Source organism: Microtus oregoni, unplaced genomic scaffold, assembly GCF_018167655.1.
Source record: "Microtus oregoni isolate MIOR12 unplaced genomic scaffold, Mior012 000186F_ref0000110, whole genome shotgun sequence".
In the NCBI taxonomy this organism is placed as follows: domain Eukaryota; kingdom Metazoa; phylum Chordata; class Mammalia; order Rodentia; family Cricetidae; genus Microtus; species Microtus oregoni.
In genome coordinates this window covers 190,292-210,195 of record NW_024544844.1, presented here as the reverse complement: position 1 = coordinate 210,195, position 19,904 = coordinate 190,292, and the positions used below count along the sequence as shown (strand labels likewise).

General features: G+C 45.0%; 1 protein-coding gene and 1 pseudogene across 1 annotated transcript; both read right to left on the bottom strand.

Moving 5' to 3' along the window:
- Nucleotides 1–3,392: 3,392 nt before the first annotated feature.
- LOC121445410 (melanoma-associated antigen D1-like) lies at nucleotides 3,393–9,625 on the bottom strand. Its single transcript, XM_041647543.1, has 13 exons — nucleotides 9,520–9,625; nucleotides 8,897–8,970; nucleotides 7,531–8,220; nucleotides 6,301–6,969; nucleotides 6,142–6,205; nucleotides 5,890–5,969; nucleotides 5,636–5,727; nucleotides 5,284–5,363; nucleotides 5,149–5,191; nucleotides 4,896–4,958; nucleotides 4,607–4,721; nucleotides 3,793–4,178; nucleotides 3,393–3,593 (listed from the first exon to the last, which is right to left on the bottom strand). The coding sequence occupies exons 2-12, from the start codon at nucleotides 8,939–8,941 to the stop codon at nucleotides 3,801–3,803; spliced, it is 2,319 nt and encodes a 772-aa protein (XP_041503477.1). The 5' UTR covers nucleotides 8,942–8,970; nucleotides 9,520–9,625; the 3' UTR covers nucleotides 3,393–3,593; nucleotides 3,793–3,800.
- An 8,380-nt stretch (nucleotides 9,626–18,005) lies between these two features.
- On the bottom strand, nucleotides 18,006–18,693 carry LOC121445415 (annotated as a pseudogene).
- Between the last annotated feature and the right edge of the window lie 1,211 nt (nucleotides 18,694–19,904).

The window sequence follows — 19,904 nt, the reverse complement described above, 5'->3', positions numbered from 1 at the left end:
GTAGTACTAATGACTCTCTTTTTCTTATCTTTATAAATAAAATAATTGCATCAGAAAGATGTCAGAGGATCCCAAAACTGGAGGGAGATTGGAGAAGGGAACTTCAGAACTGGAAAGGAGCAAACCAAAGAGGAACAGTTTGAGAAGACACTGCTCTGGGTATAAAATAACACAAACTATGGTTTTGTTCTTGTGCCAATCATTTAAGACTCCAAGGCCAAGCAAATATCTGGACAAGCCATTTCACAAAGACTACAGACTAGTTTTCTATTAATGCATGACAGATGTTCTCAGACTCAGCTAAAACAGCATCTAGTCCTCATTGCCCTACTTATTTGTGGGTCAGAAGTTCAGGAATGGTTTGGCTGGGTTCTCTGTTCAAGTGAGACTAAAAATCAAGACAAAATCAAGACGTTGGTAGGGCCTCTGGGTAAGGAACTAATTCCAGTTTCACTTTTTTTTGGCATTATTCTTGCCCCTGCTGCTGTAGATAACATACTATGTTTTATTCCCCTTTGATGGCCATCAGCCATGCAGGTTTTTGAACTCACAGAAGCTACGCATATCTTAAAAAACAAAACCAATAAAAACAAAACAAACAAAAAAACTTGTGCAGCTCTTTAAAGCCAGGCAGATTCCTTTAGTCCCAGCACTCAAAAGGTAGAGGCAGGTGGATTTCTATGAGTTTGAGGCCAGCCATGAACTCACAGAGAAACCCTGTCTTGAAAAGCAACAAACAAACAAACAAACAAAAAACAAAGAAACAAAATTCTATGCATCTCTCTCATCTTCAAATCCAGGAATGTAGAATTTCTTTCTGTGAAACAAATCTTTCTCATTTTTCAAATTTCTCTTAGCAAGAGTATAGACACACATGATATCTTACCTGGCTAGGCCTGCCCTCGTGCCCAGAACATTCTCTACATTCTCTTCCCTCCCTCCCTCCCTCCCTCCCTCCCTCCCTCCCTCCCTGTCTGTGTGCATCTCCATCTCTCCCTGACACACATGGATTTTTAAAAAAATATATTTTGAGACTAAGTTACAATTACATCCTGTTACAGAAAACATAAATATAAGCCCATTAATATTGAAGGCTTTATTCAAGTCTTGCCAGCTGTACAACTGCACCAGGATTTTGTGAACAGAGAAGGAATAGAACCAAATCCAGTAGCCAATAGCATACATACATGCATACAGTCCCTGTGCCTGGAGCTAAAGGGGCCATCAGCAAACACTGGCGTTACTCTGCCGGTTCCAGGCCCCAGTGACACACTTTCAAACTCCTTTGTCAGGCTCCTTAGAACTTCCTGGCAGCCTCCACACCTCATCGTCCTCTGAATCAATCTTTGTAGGATGTGAGCACCCAGAAGAGCAGCCCAAGACTCATCTAGCATAGCTTAGAGGATCCATAGCCTTCTGTGATTTTTTTAATTAAAGATTTACTTTTATTTTATGTGTAGTGGTGTTTTGGCTGCGCATGTGACTGTGAGGGTGTTGGTCCCTGGAAGTGGACTTAGAGAGAGTTGTGAGCTGCCGTGTGGGTGATGGGAATTAAACCAGGCTCTCTGGAAGCAGCAGCCAGTGCTCTTGAGTGCTGAGCCATCTTTCCAGCCACTTTCCTCTGTCAATTTCACATACATTAGATCACAGTCTTGGAGACAGCCAGGGTTTGGGAAGGTCTTCTTTCTGCCCCCATGCACAGATGACCTTCTGGAGCTGAGTGTACAGGTAGGGGAAGAGCTGCCTGACTTCACTGCGTCCTTGCAGGTGGGTCTGGAATCCTTTCCACATACCCTAAAGCTCATCTGAGCTCCCCTCCCTCTGGGGCAGATAGAATCTGGAGAGTGTGGATCTGGGTTGTGGGCAGGGATGAGGGTGGTTGTAGTAACTTCAGGGAAAACCTGTGATTATCTTGAGGGTTTAAGGACGTAAGTCGTGGGCTCCAGATGGCTGACGCTGCAAAGCCACAGCTATCTATCTACCTGGATGCGTAGGCTGGGAAGGCACAGCGCACAGCGCACCAGGACTGAGGTAGGAGGGGTGCTCTGTCCCCAAACTGGCTGGGAACAAAGGGCACAGTGAAAGCATCCTCCCACATGGCCTGGCTGGCTCCAGTCCCACGCATCCTGCTGTTTCGCATCAGCCAGTCCTCAGAAATGCTAAGTACCACAGCCCAGACTCAGAGTCTCAGGGCTGTTGCCATCCCTGCCAAACAGGTATCAGGCTGATTCTCCAGGCCTACCTGAGAGGCCTACCTGGGACCATGCCCAGCCGAAAAAAAAAAAGCCTGAAGTAAGGCCAAGAGACAGCACAGGGATTAGAGCCCTACACTTCCTTCTAGCCCTGGACTCTCTTCTCAGCACGTGGGTATTAGCCAGGGATCTAAAGAAGCCATGGGCACTCTGTCTCTGACCATTTTTGAGGCCTTCCCAAATAAATTGTCTTTGTTTCTTTGCTCTTGCTCCCCCACCCCCTCCATTTTTCTGCCCCTGCCATGTTCGCATGCCCAAATACCGCAGTTTTTAAGTAAGTGATGGTCTAGGCCCGATTTTGTTCCTGGTGAGAAAACCTCATTAACTCAAGCAGGTCCACTCAGAGGTCAGAGTGGTTTTACTTCCTCAATCCGGGTTTTTTAACTCCTCTTTCTCCTTGAGAGACTATTTTCTAATTTTTTTTTGAGATTCTAATTACATCATTTTCCCCTCCCCCCATATACCCTTTCTTGTTCTTTTCCGAACTCATGGCCTCCTTTTTTCATTAATTATTGTGAACACTTTTGAGGTCTCTTTCATAAACTCTTTGTGTCTGTGATGAAGGTCCCCAATCCCATGGCAACAGGGCATTGTGAAGAGTTTTGCATTTCCAGAGATGGTACAGGGGTGATCTATTAGCTCAGCCCTTTATGGGGAATGTGGCTATGGGTATTCTTACATCAGAGACTCTGGTACCTGGCCCACGGGGTTATTCCTATGCTCACCTTTTCCCTAGAGTTATGCCGCTTTCCACACGGACATAATAAACAACATCCTGGAATCCTAAACCTCTGACATCATCTTCTAGCCTCCACTCTCACCACCACTGGGTGTTTTATTCCTTCTGTCTTCTTAAATGGAATTGTTTTGACCACCACACCTTCCACTGCATTTCTTACACAGCAGCACTGCCCATCACACGCATTATTTATGCAATATTTACTGAATAAACAATTACACCAGTCCTTAGATCAAATACACACTTGTATTCACTCATTCCCTTCTTCAGTTCCCAATCCGTTAGTTGCATCTACCCACATTTCCATATATTGAAAGCTGATCTGCCCTTCAGGTTAGAGCCAATAAATAGGTTGATCCCTCTCTCTGGATATACACACAAAAAAGGAGCACATTTAATTCACTTTGCAATTTCAACATTTATTTCTGATACCAAAACTTGACAACACACAAGAAAAAAAAGTAATAGACAGAATAGCAAATAAATTTATCTTGCATGCCACTCAGTCAACAGGATGTGGCTCTCTAGATAGCTGGGTTCTGAAGGAGTCTGAGGCTTCAGCCTTACTCAGAGGGAAAACTACTGCAAATGATGAGCAGGATCTGTGAATAGAAGAAAAGGGGGAAATAATTCAATAAGCTGTACCAAATAATAAGGATCATATACACCAAATAAATAGCAGTTCTTTTTTCTCCACCATGGCTTGTATATCACTACTAGATCAGGAATGTGACTACAATCCTCACTGACCATGTACTCCCCCAAGAATCCCATTTGCCTAATTCAGAGTGATTTACTTACTGGACATTTTACTCAACCCAGAAGAAGCCAATGGCACCGAAGTTGGCGGCGAAGTTGGCAGTAGCTGTACCACTGGGGCTGATAATGGGGCCAGTAAAGGCCTGAGGAAATCTGGAGCGGGCATTCTGGTGGTATCGGGCCCAGAAGGTAAAGGGGATTCTGGACCAAGGATCTCCAAAATCTCCTTCCTCATCCCAGGTCGGCAGCTCAAACTCGATATCATCCCAGCTCCAGGGCCCAGACACAGCCTCATCTCCGATTCCCATGCGGGTTCGTGCTTCAGCGCGGGCCTCTGCCTCAGCAGCAGCAGCATCCAGAGCATCCAAGGCTTCATCTGCAGCTTCCATGAACTGTGCGGTCCAGTCACGAGGGTCTCTCTTCTGAACCTGCGATGAGGAACATAGGAGTAGATTAGAATGCTGATTGCCAGGGGCTCAAGTGGGATGAGGAACAGGGACATATTCATTAAAGGGCATGAAGTTTTGTTAGATACAATGAGTAAGTTCTAGATATCTATTAGGCAGCAGAATGTCTTATAAGTTAATGACTACCACGTATTTTAAATTGCTAAGCTAGCTTCTTGTGTGTGTTCCTGTATGTGTGTGTGCACATACGTGTGCATGCATGGAGGCCAGAAGTCAACCTTGAGTGATGTTCCTTAGGTACCGTCAACCTTATTTGAGTCAGTGTTTCTCGACAAGTAGGCTCTCCATCTCCCCAGGACTGGACTGCAAACGTACACGACCACATGTGGCTTTTTTACACGGGTTCTGGGGACAGAACCCAATTAACCTATTATCAGTTCCTCCATTACCTCTGCAATGAATCTCAGCACTTTCATCTTGCTAGTCTCATGGTAGGAACGGAGGCCCCAGAGGAACTCATACTCAGGAGGGTTGCTGTTGGGCACTCGTCTGTAGTCCAGGTATCTGAAGTGGGAAAAAAAAGTCTGCGTTTATGGGCAGTCTATGAAAAAATACCTCATAAATCTGGATTTTGAAACTCTTTAATTCAAACAGAACTCATTTATACTCCAGACTCACTTCTAAACATAGTCAGGGTATCTATCCTTTAAGGATTCCTAGGCCAGTGCAATCACTTACTTTTGCTTCACAAACTCGTAAGTAAGAAGTTTTCTCAGATCACCAAGGAGGGGGTGTCTGACCCTGATGGTAAAAAAAGGAAACAACAATCAGAATTCAAGACTGTTTTCCCATCTATTCAAATAATGTAAACTTCCCCAAAGCACTCCCCCCACCCCCCTGCTGCCACAAGACCATCATGTAATGCAATCCTGGAACCACCCTCTGCTGCCAAAGGATAATTCAGACAGAAGATGAAAGAGCCTAATCATACCCAGGACGCAGTCCCATCTTGCGCAGTGCATCCCAAAGGACAGCTGTAACAGGAGGCAAGAGGAGAGATAAGGCACAGAAAGTGAGCGTGAGAATCAGGTTGTAGTAATCCCCAGCTGCAAGTCCAGCCACTCACCCTCACTGGCACGGTTGCCATTCATGAAGATAATGCCCAGAATCACCAAGAGGAGGCCAAGCTTGGGTGTATCTTTGGTCCTAGAGGACAGAAAGAATATATATATATATATATATATATATATATATATATATATATATATATATATATATATACACACACACACATATAGCCAGCAGCCATTTGCATGAAAACCCCAGCAAGCTTGCCAATTTAGCTTTTCCACTATTCCTCAGGGGAGATCATTATGCCCCCAACTCTGCCCATGACCTTCTATGTGAATGAATACTGAAATTCTTAGGAAAAAAGCATCACTGAGAAAGGCCATATTCCACCTCCTTTCCCATCTTACGTTCCCAGTATGCCAGCCAGAGACTCAGGAGTACTGATGAGAATATACAGGTGCTCTTCTTTGTCAATTTCCTTCAGCTGAATTCCAAACTTCTACAGGGGCAAGAAAACAGATTATGAAATTACAGCAGTTAGCATAATCTTCACATAGGCAGGCAGTCACAGCCCCGTTAAGCCTTGCCCTAAACTTTCAGGTAGGAATCTCATAAAACTGACTTTCCCCATCATTCCAGTCTCTTAGATTTGACTTTTTACCTTCTCCAGGACAAAGCAGGCGCGTTCGATGATTTCTGGATAAACATCAGTGTATTCTCGGATGATATCCCTCAGCATTTCTGTAGGAGACAAGGGGAAGCCCTGGGACTGAGTGGGAGTACCGAGTAGCAGTCCCTTTGCCAGCCCTGGTGAGGGTAGCTGAGTCAGGATCTTCAAAGGTACAGACAGAAGCATCAGCTATGGAAGGGAAGGGATGGACGCCCTAAGAACTCAGGGATGGGCAGGACCTACCTGAGCGCTTGATGGGCACCTTCGTGTAGTCTTTAAGCATCAGGTACTTGACCAACTTATTTGCCTGGGGAGAAAGAAATAATTAAAATTATGCTTGCAGCAAACTTGGCTCATTACAAAGGGAAGGATAACAGCAAAAGACGAGAGTGCAGTGCTTACTCTTTCCTGAAGAAGGGCCACATCTCGGGGCTGTGGTGGACCCTGGTTCTGTGAGGCACGAGAGTTGGGGGAGGATCTCAGATTGGGCGAGGGTCGTAAGTTCTGCCAGTCAGGTGAAATTGGCCAGTCGGCAGGGATCCAGTCAGGTGGAAAAGGCCAATCAGTGGGAACTGCCCAGTCAGGAGGCAGTGACCAGTCATGGGGTAACTGCCAATCTGGAGGGCCTTGCCAATCTTGAGGGTTCTGCCAGCTTGGGGGAGCCTGCCAGGTGGGTGGGGACTGCCATCCAGCTGTATTCTGCCAGGCCATTGGGTTTGGCCAGACAATTGGACCAGGCCAGACAATGGGATTTGGCCAGATCACTGGATTCTGCCAGATCACTGGGTTAGGCCAGATCACTGGATTCTGCCATGTAACTGGGTTCTGCCAAGCTGATGCTGTCTGCCTAGCTGGGGTACTCTGACGTGCTGGTGGGGTCTGCCTGGTTGTCTGGTTTTGCCAGCCTGACGGGTTCTGCCAAGCCAGTGGGGTCTGCCACAGCACATTCTGGGGTGCGCCAGGTGGGTTCTGAGTGGTCACTTGAACTGGAGCAGACCTCCAGTTCCCTGAAGCCAGTGAGGCCCGTCTTTGATCCCCACTGCTGTTCTCCTCCACATTCAAGTTGTTAATCTGCATTGTAAGAGAAAAGAGAATTCCAGCTTCACTATTAATCCTGAGTCCTCCCAGTAGCTAACCTAGGACGTTAAAGCAAACATAAAGCGACTAGTGGCTACTGAGGGGTCATTTTATGTTTCTTTTTCATTGTCTTTCACCTCCAAACCAGATCAAGGACAACCATAAAGGGGGGCCCAGAGCATCTCCTTTCCTATGTGACCACTGCTCCCACCCTGAATTTGAGTCTCATTTCTCCTTGACTGTGTTTTCTCTAGCAAATGTGGGACTCTTCAAGATCCAATGATAACTCAGTGTGAGCCTGCCTCTCTTAAGACCTCACCCATGGTGCGTACTGTCAAAATGTACAGGGGGTATGGTGATCCGTATGATCTGTGTCCTTGTATAGACTCACCATCAATCTGTAGCCAATCAGGGGTCAGGAATAAGCATTTACCTTCAACAGCCCCTACAGCTTAGCCCAAATACAGGTATATATGCCCTTTATTTTGTTTGGCGCAAAGGTACTTCAATGAAAGGCGAGCACCCAGAGCAGAGTGAAGCTAGCAGGGATCTCAACTTGCGGGTCCTCTTGCCCCGAATTATAGTCCGGGACTCCACATTCTGAGCCCGGGAGCCATCTGCTGAGGTCTGTGCAGCTGCGCCATCAGTTTCAGAGATACCTGGGCTGGTCCCTATGTCAGCCATCTTGGCCTGGTTTACATTCTGGATCTGGGCATCAGCTGCAGAGACCTTAGTGGTACCATTCCAGGCCTTAGTAGCTTTCTTAGGCTGGTTGTTGGCCATCTCATTGGCACTGGGAGACTGAGAGAAATTGTACGCCGCACTGGGGCCTGCCTTAGTATTCTGGGCCTTAAAGGCCATTTCAGACTTTTTAGCTGCTGATTTGCCTGTGCTTGCTGCCTGGGAAAACTCAGAGGCAGCATTTGGACCTTTAGCGGTGCCATTCTGTGACTTAAAGGCTGCCTTAGACTGGTTCTTGGGCATCTCCTTGGCATGATGTGTCTGAGAGAAATCATTTGGACCCTTGGTATTCTGAGCTTTAAAGCCTGTCTTAGGCCTAGCAGCAGCTGTTGAAACCTCAGTATCAGCCACCTCATTGGCAGTTGGGGGCTGTGAACTCTGGGGACTAGCATTCTGCCCACTGGCAGCTGCCATGGCCTGGTTGGTGGGTGGAGCCTCGGAGATCTGGATGGCTTCCATCAAGGTCTGCACAAGCAAGGTGCCATCTTCGACAGGGGCCTCAGCCTGCAAATACAGGAGGGGGACATTTCAACCTCTGGGCTTTCTAAGCCAGATCAGAAAGAGGGGCACACACAGCAGGGGAACTGTAGACAAGAGTCACAGTTCACCGATCTGGGGGCAGAGGAGGGTCAAAGGGGGCGGGGCGGGAACAAAACTTAGTTAAGGGTAGAGGGGGCAGGGCAAGGTGAGGGCAGCAGGGGCTTGTGAGGAGCATGGTGCGACCACTGAACCCCATGCGTGTTTAGAGCCGGACTGCTTAGGCTTGCGGTGGGGAGCTCGAGACCTGGGAAGGAATGGAGGAGGATAAGCAGAGAGGGTGGAGGGGGAGTCTCGCTGCGTGGAGAAGGGGAGGGTGGAGGCGAGAGGTTGGGGGATGGGGCGATAGACGTCTCTACACGCGTCAGGGTTATGGAAAAAAAATGGTTCCTTACCCAACCCGCATTCTCTGGGCAGAATGCCCTGACTAACAGGGTCTCCCCTTTCTCTAAGCAGGGACCGATGGCTGAAAAGGGACGCCCCTCCCCCCCATTCGATAAACGCTAGAAATCTGAGAGCCAACGGAGTCTAGGCCGGAAGAAGGGCAAAAATCAGATCCTGGCATTTGCGCCACCTAAGGGGCCAGGGGTGGGCGTCATCTGTCAGCAGGGAAAATGGAGGAATGGGGACCGGGGAATCTCACCTGGAAGCCGCGGAGGCCTGCACCGCTGTCCGGATTCTGAGCCATAGCTCTAGTCTCGGTGGCAAGAGCAGAGCCTAGAGGGGTGTGGGAGAGGAACTAGGCATTATACTACAGAAGGAAAATACGCAGGACCAAATTGTGTGTGCGTGCGTGGTTTGATTCTGGGGGCGGGGGAGGTGCGGGGTACGGGGAGAAACAGGCCTAACTGGAGCGGGAAAAGTAAACGGCCGTCCCGATGGACAATCTAAAATTTCCAGAAGCCGACAGCGAAAACGCTTCAAATCCGCGTTCCGGAATCCGTTAAGAGCTCCGAATGCGGTATTTTTCGGGGGGCGGGGGGGAGGAAGGGGAAAAATTCGCTTCTGGGAAGTTGATTTACGGTTTGGAATCAAAAGGCGTCGTGTAACGGATCAAGGTCGGGAAATCTGAGGATTCCGCGAAGGGATTGGATAAAGATTCAGAGAAGGAACGGGGATCTAAATAAAAAGGGATCGGGAGAGGGGCATGAATCGGGGCTCGAGCAGGAGGGGGTTTCTAAATCCAGGGTAACGGGATTGGGATAAAAGGATGGGGGAGGGGCGCCGCACCAGGGGGCAGATGCCCGCTCTGGGGGTTCATCTCACCTTGCCTCAGGCTCTAACCCCGGCCCCCTCGCTGCCTTCCTTCTTCACGACTCAGAGGATCAGGACTGCTGGGCTCGGCTCTCGGCAGCCGCACTCCGCACTCCTCCGTGTCCAGGAGAAAATGCCAGCGCGGCTTCTCCAGCGACCCCGCCTCTTCGCCTAATATACCACCCACCGCCTCAGGACGGTTTGCGCCTGCGCACCAGAGAGCTGTCCAAATAAGAGTCCCGCTTGCTTTCCCAACAAAAGCTTCATCCCGAAGCCCTGTCGCGCATGTGCACTTGGAGGAGATCCCACCTCTTTGCCAGCCGACTCTCCCACCGCCAACCAGGTTGACAGTGGACGGAGGAGGTTCCTCCCCTTTTTCTTACGCACCCACCCCTCCAACAGATGCGCAGCGCCTTTTGGTCCCACCCCCTGGCCCAGCACACCAGCCCACTACCTTTCTCCGCAATGCATCTCTCCTCAGTCCCTCCCTGCCAGGTCCGCCACTGCCGCCCACCCGTCGCTCAGGGCCTCCTAGGGCGGCCTCTGCGGGGGGTCTCTTATTTCGACACAAGCCTAGGGCCTCCGCTGAGTTCACCCGCTTCGAAACGCACGAACATTAACGGCTTGGGTGGGGGTGGGGGGATGCTTTACAGGAGGCAGCGAAGCCAGTGGCGATCTATAGATTTCCTCAGGAAATTAGCTTTTCAATCTTGCCCTTTTTGCAGTTTTGCCATGGAAACGTTTCCTGAGGGGTGGGTCAGACCCGGGAAAGGCCGAGGGCCACGGGATCACCCCCCCCCCCCGCCCGGCGATCACAGCCCCCCGCCCCGCGATCACAGCCCTCCGCCCCCACACCGAGCTTGTTTATCTCGAATGGCAGCCCTAGGAGAGGGATGCGGGGGTGGGGGGCAACATCCTCATTTTACAGCAGGTAGCTAAATCTTAAACCCACTGTCTCAGCCGGGGCACTGAGCTGGTAAAAAACAGAAAAGGCAAGATTTGCCACAGCACGGTGGTGCACACTGTTAATTTCAGCACTCGTGATTTAGGAAAGCCACGAGTTCCAGACCAAGCAGTACAACTCCGAGACTTTATCCAAACAACAAACATTCATGTGGGGCCTGGATTTTCCCGACAGCAGAATCTATATAGTATTCGTGCTGGTCTGAGAACTGAGGCACTCCTGAATTTTCCAGCGGAATGAAAAGCTTTCCTCTTCCCAATATGCGTTGCAAGTGGACAAGGCCTGTGTTCTAGAAGGCCGTAGTATGTGCAGGAACCCTTCAGGTTCCCGCTGTGCTCCTACTGTCAGGCACTTCCCAGGAGTGAGACCCCAGGAGTTGGTGCTTGCTGGAGCAGCCAGAGCGGTCAGGTGTGTCTGTCCTGTTCTTGCAGACTGAAGCTGGGCTGGGCTTTAGACTTTACTGGCTCGTCCATCTGTCCGTGGCTCCTTGAGCCCCTGAGAACATAGTCACTTTAGTGGATTTCTCTGAGCCTGGTTTACTCCCTACACAAAATAAGAATCACAGAAAGTGGGTCCTGTCCAAGGACATGGAACCTGCTGTGTTTCCAAGATGGCTGAAGGAACAAACGCAGAAAAAAATGACACCCAGATACGAAGTGACTCAAACGAAACGCATACGTTTCCCAAATCCAAGGCAGCTTTGAGCGCCTTTCCCATTTATCCTGGCGTCAGCTCCTGCAAGGAGCCTGCATATGAAAGAGGGCTAATGCTAGGAAGGACTGCAGCATTTAGTCCCAAGGGCCAACATCAATTCTGCCAGGCTGGATGACTTCCCTCATCTGTTGCATAGCAACCTCCTCTGTCAGCTGCCTGTTTTTCCTCAGCACTTCCTCTGTAAAGCGTCTGCAGTGGGACGTGATCAGACTCGGGAAAGGAGGGCTGAGGTGCCATTTTAGAGAGTATCTGCTTTCGTGTCTGTATCTTCAGTCATGACCCAGACTCTGACTTTTACACTCCTCTCCCACTGCCCCCTCCCTTCTCCAGCTGGATATCTCTTGATGGTCTCCAAATTATTACTCCCAAATTTATTCTCTTATGTTTTTCCTCCTCACCACTATTTCCTTTAATTATGCTCTTTTTGCCCTATTAGAATGGAGGCTTCTTTAGGAACATGGACTGTTGTCTGTTTTATTCATTGTTGAATCCTCAGCGTGAAGAACAATGCCTAGTCCATTTTGTATTTTCAATAAATGATTGTTTGATGAATGAATGAATGTATCTACCACACTGCTAAAAGCAGAGACTTGAAAGGAATTTTTGCTTGATAAATTCACTTATTTTTTTGTCATTCACAGACACATTATACATCCTCATTACAGGAATAGTTTATATATCATTAAATATTGAAACACTATTAAATGCTATAGAAGTTAAGTAATCATTTGCTAATTTTCACTGCCTTGAGCCACTGGCTAAGGTTTTTATGCCACCTTTCATATAGCATTTTAAGTACACACACAGCTCTTCTTGCATTAATAGGATGATATTCATGTGGAAAATATTTTTGAGTCACACTCTTTTGCTTAATACTTCACATTCTTTCCGTTCTGTGAGAGGTACATTGTTAACATGATCTTTCTATCTTTCCTTGATCAAAGATTCTTGTTTTGATCATTTGACAAGAGCTAAGAGCATATGTAATTTTTTGCATCTGATTTACTTATCAAAAATCTAACTCTGAGTCAATCTTCAAAAAAAATTAACATTCATTTTTGTTTATGCTTGTTCATGTTGTAACACGGATCCCGGTGTTAACTGAGCCCACTTTGCGGAACAGGCAAAGGACTGACTGTTCAGGAAAGACAAAAGACTCCAATGCAGGTAAAGACTTTACCAAAGACAGCTAGCCGGCTTTCAGGCTCCTTCCGTGGGACTCAGACGAGAAATGAGGAGGTGGGAGCCTGAGGGGCGGGGTAGGACTCTGTTGTCCAGATGTTCGTCCCTAAGCAAGCCTGTCTTTCTAACTTTCCCTCAAAGTGTCTGTGGGTTTGTCCCTCTGCGTGGACGCCGCCTATGTGCTGGCTTCTGGATGGACTCCCTGGAGCTAGAGTTATATAGGTGGTTGTGTGCCACCTGGTGTGGGTGCTGGGAACTGAACTCAATAGATTCCAACTGCTGGCCCGTCTCTAGCCCCTAATTTCTTTTCTTTTCCTTTTTTTAACGTTTCTGTGTGTAAACAGATTTCCATTCCTTTGAGTTAAATGTCCAACAGTGCAATTTTCTGGGTCTTCTAGTGTGTGTTAGTTTTACAAGGAAACTACAGATCTTTCCATTTTACATTCATTAACCACACAGGAGTGGTCCAGTTTCCACAACTCTTTGGTGGTATCTGTAGTCGGAAGTTTTAGCAATAGTGTGTAGCAATAGTTCACCATGATTTTAATGGATATTTATCTGATGGTTAACCATATTGAATATTTTTGTGCGATAATTTCACACCCATATCTCATTTCTAATGAAATGTTTATTTTATCCATTTTCTAATTGGATTGTTTTATTGCTTTTATAAAATATGCTGGATCTTGGTAAGAGCACTGCCATGCAAGCATGATAATTTGAGTTAAAATCTCTAGCACACATGTAAAAAGCTGTATGTAGCTATGCACATCTGTTATTCAGATGGAGACAGGAGGATTGCTGGATCTTCCTGTCTGTAGGTTTACTGAAAGACTTTGCAGGAAGCGCCTGGCATTGTTGGCTTCTGTGAGCACATGGATGTATGTTCCTACACACTAATGAACACATATACTACACACATTTGCCATGCTTACATGCACACACATATACACACATACAAAGAAGTAATGAGCTAATTAATCTTTAAGGTTGAATATTGACTTTTTTCCAGTTTATTAATGAGTTGTCAGATATGTGGTTTCCATTTTTCTGTTTATAGCTTATCCTAGCCTCATTTAAAAAACTATTTTCTTTCTTCCTTCCCTTCCCTTCCTCCCTCTGTCCCTCCCTCCATCCCTTCCTTCTTTCTTTCTTTCCCTTCCTTTCCCTTCCCTTCTCCTTCCTTCCTTCCTTCCTTCCTTCCTTCCTTCCTTCCTTCCTTTCTTGTGTGTGAAGGTGCCTATGGGTGCTGGAAGAGGATTTCTGGTCCTTGAAGCCGTATTCACAGATGGCTCAATGGGTGATGGGAACCAACCTGATTCAGCTGGAAGAGCAGCAAGCACTAACTGCCGAGCAATCTCTTCAGCCCCCTCTTTTTATTCTTATAGTAGAGTCTTTTGCAAAGCAAAAATTTGAATCTCGTGGAAGTCCAATTTGTTGATTATTTTTAAAGGATTGTAGTTTATAATTCCGGTATTCAAGAGGTGAGATTAGAGAAGTGTAAATTCAAGACTAGCTACATGGCGAGACTGTGACTCAAACGAACACATAAAAACAAGCGAAAGATGGGTGTTTTATGTCATTTCTAAGAGCTCTTCAACAATATCGAGGGTAGGAAGAATTTTTCCTCTTATCTTCCAGAAGTCTTCCAGTTTTAATTATAATGCTTGTCAGCCATTAAGCAAAGGTCCATCCACCTCCTAAAGGTTCCCTAACCTTCCCAAATAGCGCCACCAACTGGGGACCAAGTACACAAGCACAGATGCCTATAGGAGACAGCACAGGCTCTCGTCTCAAGTTTTGTTTGAGGTATGAAGTTTAGGTTGAGGTTTGTTTTTCCCTTAGCTTGGGGGGAAGTTAGAGCTATAGTTGGCTGATAAACCACAACACAGTTTTATTTAAAGATATTTTCTATTGCCTTGGTTTTACAGTTTGTCAAAAATCAATTGGCTTTATTGATGTGAAGCTATGTCTATGTCCTCCATCCTATGCCATTGTTCTGTGTTTACTCAAAGTAGAATAATTTCTCTCAGTCTATTTTTCTTCTTTCCCCAAATTATCCTATTATTCTATCCTTTTATCTTTTTGCATATTTTGGAAAAATATTGTCAATATATAAAAACCATCTTGCTTAACTTTTGATAGAAATTTCACTCAAACTGTGTATAAATTTACATAAAATTAATATTTATTTACTTATTCAGCACTTCTAATCTGTAACCCAGTATGTTACTTCATTTACTATGTTCTCCTTTCATTTCTATATGAAGATTTCATGGGGGGTATTACTATAGAAGTCCTGTACATATTGTTAATTGACACATATATTTCACATTTTAGTCACTATAAATACTATTCTATCATTAATTTTGGTTTCCATGAGTTCATTGCACACACACACACACACACACACACACTTTTTAGTGTTAACATGAATGAAGGAGGCAAAGTGCTATGCTTATTTACTGTTCACATTATTTATTTATTTAGATTTTTCTAGACAGAGTTTTTTTGTGTAGCTCTACCTGTCCTGAAACTAGTTCTGTACACCAGGCTGACCTCAAATTCAGAAATCTGCCTGCCTGTGCATCCCAAGTGCTGGAACTAAAGGAGTGCATTACCTTGCCCAGTTTAATACTCGATAGCTATATCAAATGCATTTGGGCAGTGCTTTAAATAAATATCAGTGAACACTCTACTAGTAAGTAAAAGTTACCAGAAGACGCGAAGAGAAGAAACCTGCAAGCAGAACCTCAATGCACAAAGTTGGGATGCAATTTTTCTATCTTACTAGACATTTTTATAAAACAGACTCCATCTTCCATATGTCCATGAAATAAATAAATCATCTATCTATCTATCTATCTTCTATCCATTCATCCTCAGATATTTGTAATATGATTAAAGACCATTAGTGTTCTCACTATGAAAATTAAAACCTATGACCCACTTAATTTGAGAAAAATGAAACATTAATTTTTAATAAATGTGTATGTGAATTCAGAAAAGTAATCACAGACTCAAACATATAACATGTCTAGATTTAATTTTATGACCAGAAAACGTCTGAAAATATGGAAGGAATTTTTCTTTTTTAATTGAAAATAGATTTGTTTTCATACAATATATTCCGATTCTGGTTTCCCTCCCCCAGCATCTCTCAGACCCTCCCCATCTGCTCACCCATCCAAATTCACAAACTCTCTCTCTCGTTCTCTCTTTAGAAAACAAGCAAGCATCTAAAAAATAAGACAAAATAAAAAGGAACAAATCAGAATAGGACAAAACGAACAGAAAGAAGAGAGACATGGTATGATAAACAAACATAGAGACAGAGCCACATACATTTACATACTCAGAAATCCCATAAAAGGGGCTGGAGAGATGGCTCAGTGGGTAAGAGCACTGACTGCTCTTCCAGAGGACCTGGGTTCAATTCCCAGCACCCACATGGCAGCTCACAACTGTCTGTAACTTTAATATTTCACCGTAACATAGCATACAAACAGGCAAAATACCAATACATATAAAAAATAAATAAAAAAGAAATCCCATAAAAACACAAAACAGAAAGCCATAATATATATGCAAAATACCTGTAAAGAAAAAAATGCCCAGAGAATGCACTATGAGTCAAAAAAAAAACCCAAAACAAAGAAAACAACAATAACAACAACAAAAAAAACCCTTAAAAATATCATTAAATTTGTTTTGTGTTGGTTATCTACTATTAGACATGGGGTCTGCCCTTAAGTGTGGTCTATATGCCCAATTAGACTCCACCGGAGAAAGCGAAGTTTTCCTTTGGGAGTGGTTATCTGGAGATAGTTTCTGGGTTAGGGATGGCTGTTTGTGTCCGCTTCCCCTCAATCATCCAATTCAATCATCACATACATGCATACAAACACACACAATTTTAAGTAATAGACGTCATTCAAGACTTGTTATTATCACAACAGTCTATTACAATTATTTTCACATAGCATTTTTTTGTGCCAAATTCCTTTTTCTAAGGAACTCAGAAAAGTATATTTAGGGACTAAAGCATTTATAATTAGACTTGTTTATAAATTCTTTATTTGGAAAATGTAAACCATTACATTCTTTTCTACTATTATTTTTCCATTGTTTTTTTAATACATATTAATTCTTTTCCTGGAAGCTATTCAGAAATGTGTAATTAACATCTAAAATTATGTGTTCTTTCCCAGTAATTTACCTTTGAGAACTATGCGGTGGAAACTCACTTATACCCCAACTTTGTGCACTGAGGTTATTCAGGCTTTCTCCTTGTATCTTCTCATAACCTTTTTTGTTTGTTTTGTTTTGTTTTCTTGTTTTTTGAGACAGGGTTTTTCTGTGTAGCTTTGCTGCCTGTCCTGGAACTAGCTCTTGTAGACCAGGCTGGTCTCATACTCAAAGAGATCCACCTGCCTCCGCCCCCCAAGTGCTGGGATTAAAGGCGTGTGTCACCACCACCCGCTTTCTTCTCATAACCTTTGTTAATTAGTGTAATGTTCACTGATGTTTAAGTCACTACCCAAAGGCATTTGATATAATTATAAAATGCATCAGATAATATAAATCATAAATAACACTTTCCTTGCTTTCTTATTCACATTGGCACAGAAATTACATATATTATATAATATTATATAATTAATATACAAATATATGAGTATAAAGTATATATTTAATATATTATATAAAATTATATTACTTTATTCTACAAATTTATCGCTAATATATATTACATTAAATATGTAAATAAATAATATATATTAGCAATGAACTTGTAGAAACCAAATTAATGATAAAATAATATCTATAATGACCAAGGTGACTCAGGATGTTTCTAAAAACAGACACAGACTTTTTTTTTGAGGTCGATCGATCTGCTGACTATATTGACAAGATACTGATTGGTTACATGTTGAAGAAAACATACAATACAAAATACAGAAAAAGTTGGTTCCATCCCCTCCCACTCCTCCCCTTGCCCCCCCCCCAAATACTCATTATCGTGATTTGGTCAGAACAGGGCTCAGAGCCAGAGGTCAGGGTGACCAAGGGTGGAGGGGTCCTGGGCCATGGTGTGTGGCTGTCACAAATGATGCTTAAGTAATGCTGCGGTTTCTCTCCCAGTTGGGAGTCAGATGGGGAGGGGCTGCAGCCTGAGGACAGCCAGCTGAGGGAAGTGCCGCCTGTCCCTTCCCCAGCCCAGGGCCTATCCACTGTCCTGGGACCAAGACCACTCCCAGCAAGGTAGGATGTGGGTGCTCTTGCTGAGTCTGCTCTCCAGCAAGAAGGAAAGAAAGGGTAACTGCTCCAACCTCTGTCCCCACAGACCAGGGGCTCAGGAGCGTAGCTACTACCAGCAAAGAGCAAGAGAGAGAGAGCAGCAGAAAGGGGACTGGGAAGAGCAGAAGATCATATATATTTAAAAAGTGACTTAAGACTTGAAATTGAATTAGTATTCGTACAGAAAGGTGCAGGTGGAATAACTCTCTTCGGCCTAGGATCAAAGTTATGCAAAGAATTCATGATGGACCCCTGCCCTGCCCCCAGTGGTGGCTTGAGTCGTTAAGTGCGGATTGGTTAGAGTGGATTCCAGTCGGGTCATTCTGGTGGAGGAGTGGGGGCAGTGGCAGGCAAGGGGGCTCAGTTGCTGCAGCACTGGCTTCGGCTGGCTGGACTGCTTTCCTGCAGATCCACACCTCTGTTCCGGCCTGGAGCACCAGCTACATTCTGGGGCTCGTTCTTGGGAAGCTTCTTAGCTATTGCCATGAAAATTTCATTCACGTTCATTGCAGTTTTCGCTGATGTCTCCATGAACAGCAAACTGTTGTCATCCGCATAGGCTTGTGCTTCCTGAAACTCCACGCTCTCTTGCTGGCCAGGTCTGCCTTGTTACCTGCGAGTGCAATGACGATGTTGGGGCTGGCCTGCCTCTGTAACTCCTTCACCCAGTTCTTAGCCCGTGCAAATATATCTGTGTTGGTGATGTCATAGACCACAATGGCTGCTTGGGCCCCCCCGATAGTACATGGGGGCCAGGCTGTGATATCGCTCCTGTCCAGCTGTGTCCCAGATCTCAAACTTGACCGTTGTATCGTCTAAGCAGACAGTCTGTGTGAGGAAAGCCGCTCCAATGTGCTCTCCCGATACTCGTGGAATTGTCCCTTGACAAAGCAGAGAACAAGGCTGGATTTGCCCACTGCAGACTTCCCCAAGAGGACCAATTTAAACTGACAGATCTTGTTGCCAGCAGCTGGTCCATTGGGTCGTGCTGCACCTCCCCGACCAGCCATGGCCCGATGATGCTAGGTAGCAGTACCAATGAGCATGGGGGTAGGACCGGTGCTATGCAAAGAGGCACTTAAGGGGATGGAGGCCTTCAAGGCGGCTCCGGAGCGGCAGCGTTACTTGGGCAGGGGCTCCTACAGACTCCGCTCCTTTCCCTCCTGGCGGTGTCCCAGGCTCTGGCCTCCACTTCCGTCTTTCCCAGACACAGACTTTTATTGAAATACTAAGAAAACACATTTCCAGTAAAATATTGAAAGGATTTTTTTAGAGTTTCCTCAGAATTTTTGTTTAAACCACATATCTTTTTTGTTTTTGTTTTTTCAAGATTTATTTTTCATTGTTTTATTGAGCTATATATTTTTCTCTGCTCCCCTCCCTTCCTCCCCATTTCCTTTCCACTCTCTCCCATGGTCCCCACACTCCCAATTTACTCAGGAGATCTTGTCTTTTACTATTTCCCATGTAGATTAGATCTATGTGTGTGTTTCTTAGGGTCCTCATTGTTGTCTAGCTTTTCTGGGATTGTGATTTGTAGGCAGTCTTTTCTTTACTTTATGTCTAAAAGCCACTTATGAGTGAGTACATACTATATTTGTCTTTCTGGGTCTGGGTACCTCAGTCAATATGATGTTTTCTAGATCCATCCATTTGCCTGCAAATTTCGAGATGCCATTGTTTTTTTTTTCCTCTGAGTAGTACTCCAATGTGTAAATGCACCACCTTTTCTTTATCCATTCTTTGGTTGAGGGACATTTATATTGTTTCCAGGTTCTGGCTATGACAAACAATGCTGCTATGAACATAGTTGAGCACATGGTCTTGTGGTATGATTAAGCATCCTTTGCGTATATACCCAAAAGTGGTATTGCTGGGTCTTGAGGAAGGTTGTTTCCTAATTTTCTGAGACATCACCATACTGATATCCAAAAGGGCTGTACCAGTTTGCACTCCCACCAGCAATGGAGGGGTGTTCCCTTTACCCCACATCCTCTCCAGCATAAGTTGTCATCAGTGTTTTTGATTTTGATCATACTGACAGGTGTAAGATGGAACCTCAGAATTGTTTTGATTTGCATTTCTCTGATGACTAAGGATGTTGAGCATTTCTTTAAGTGTCTTTCAGTCATTCTAAATTTGTCTGTTGAGAGTTCTCTGTTTAGGTTTATACCACATTTTTATTGGATTATGTGTTCTTTTGGTATCCAATTTCTTGAGTTCTTTGTATATTTTG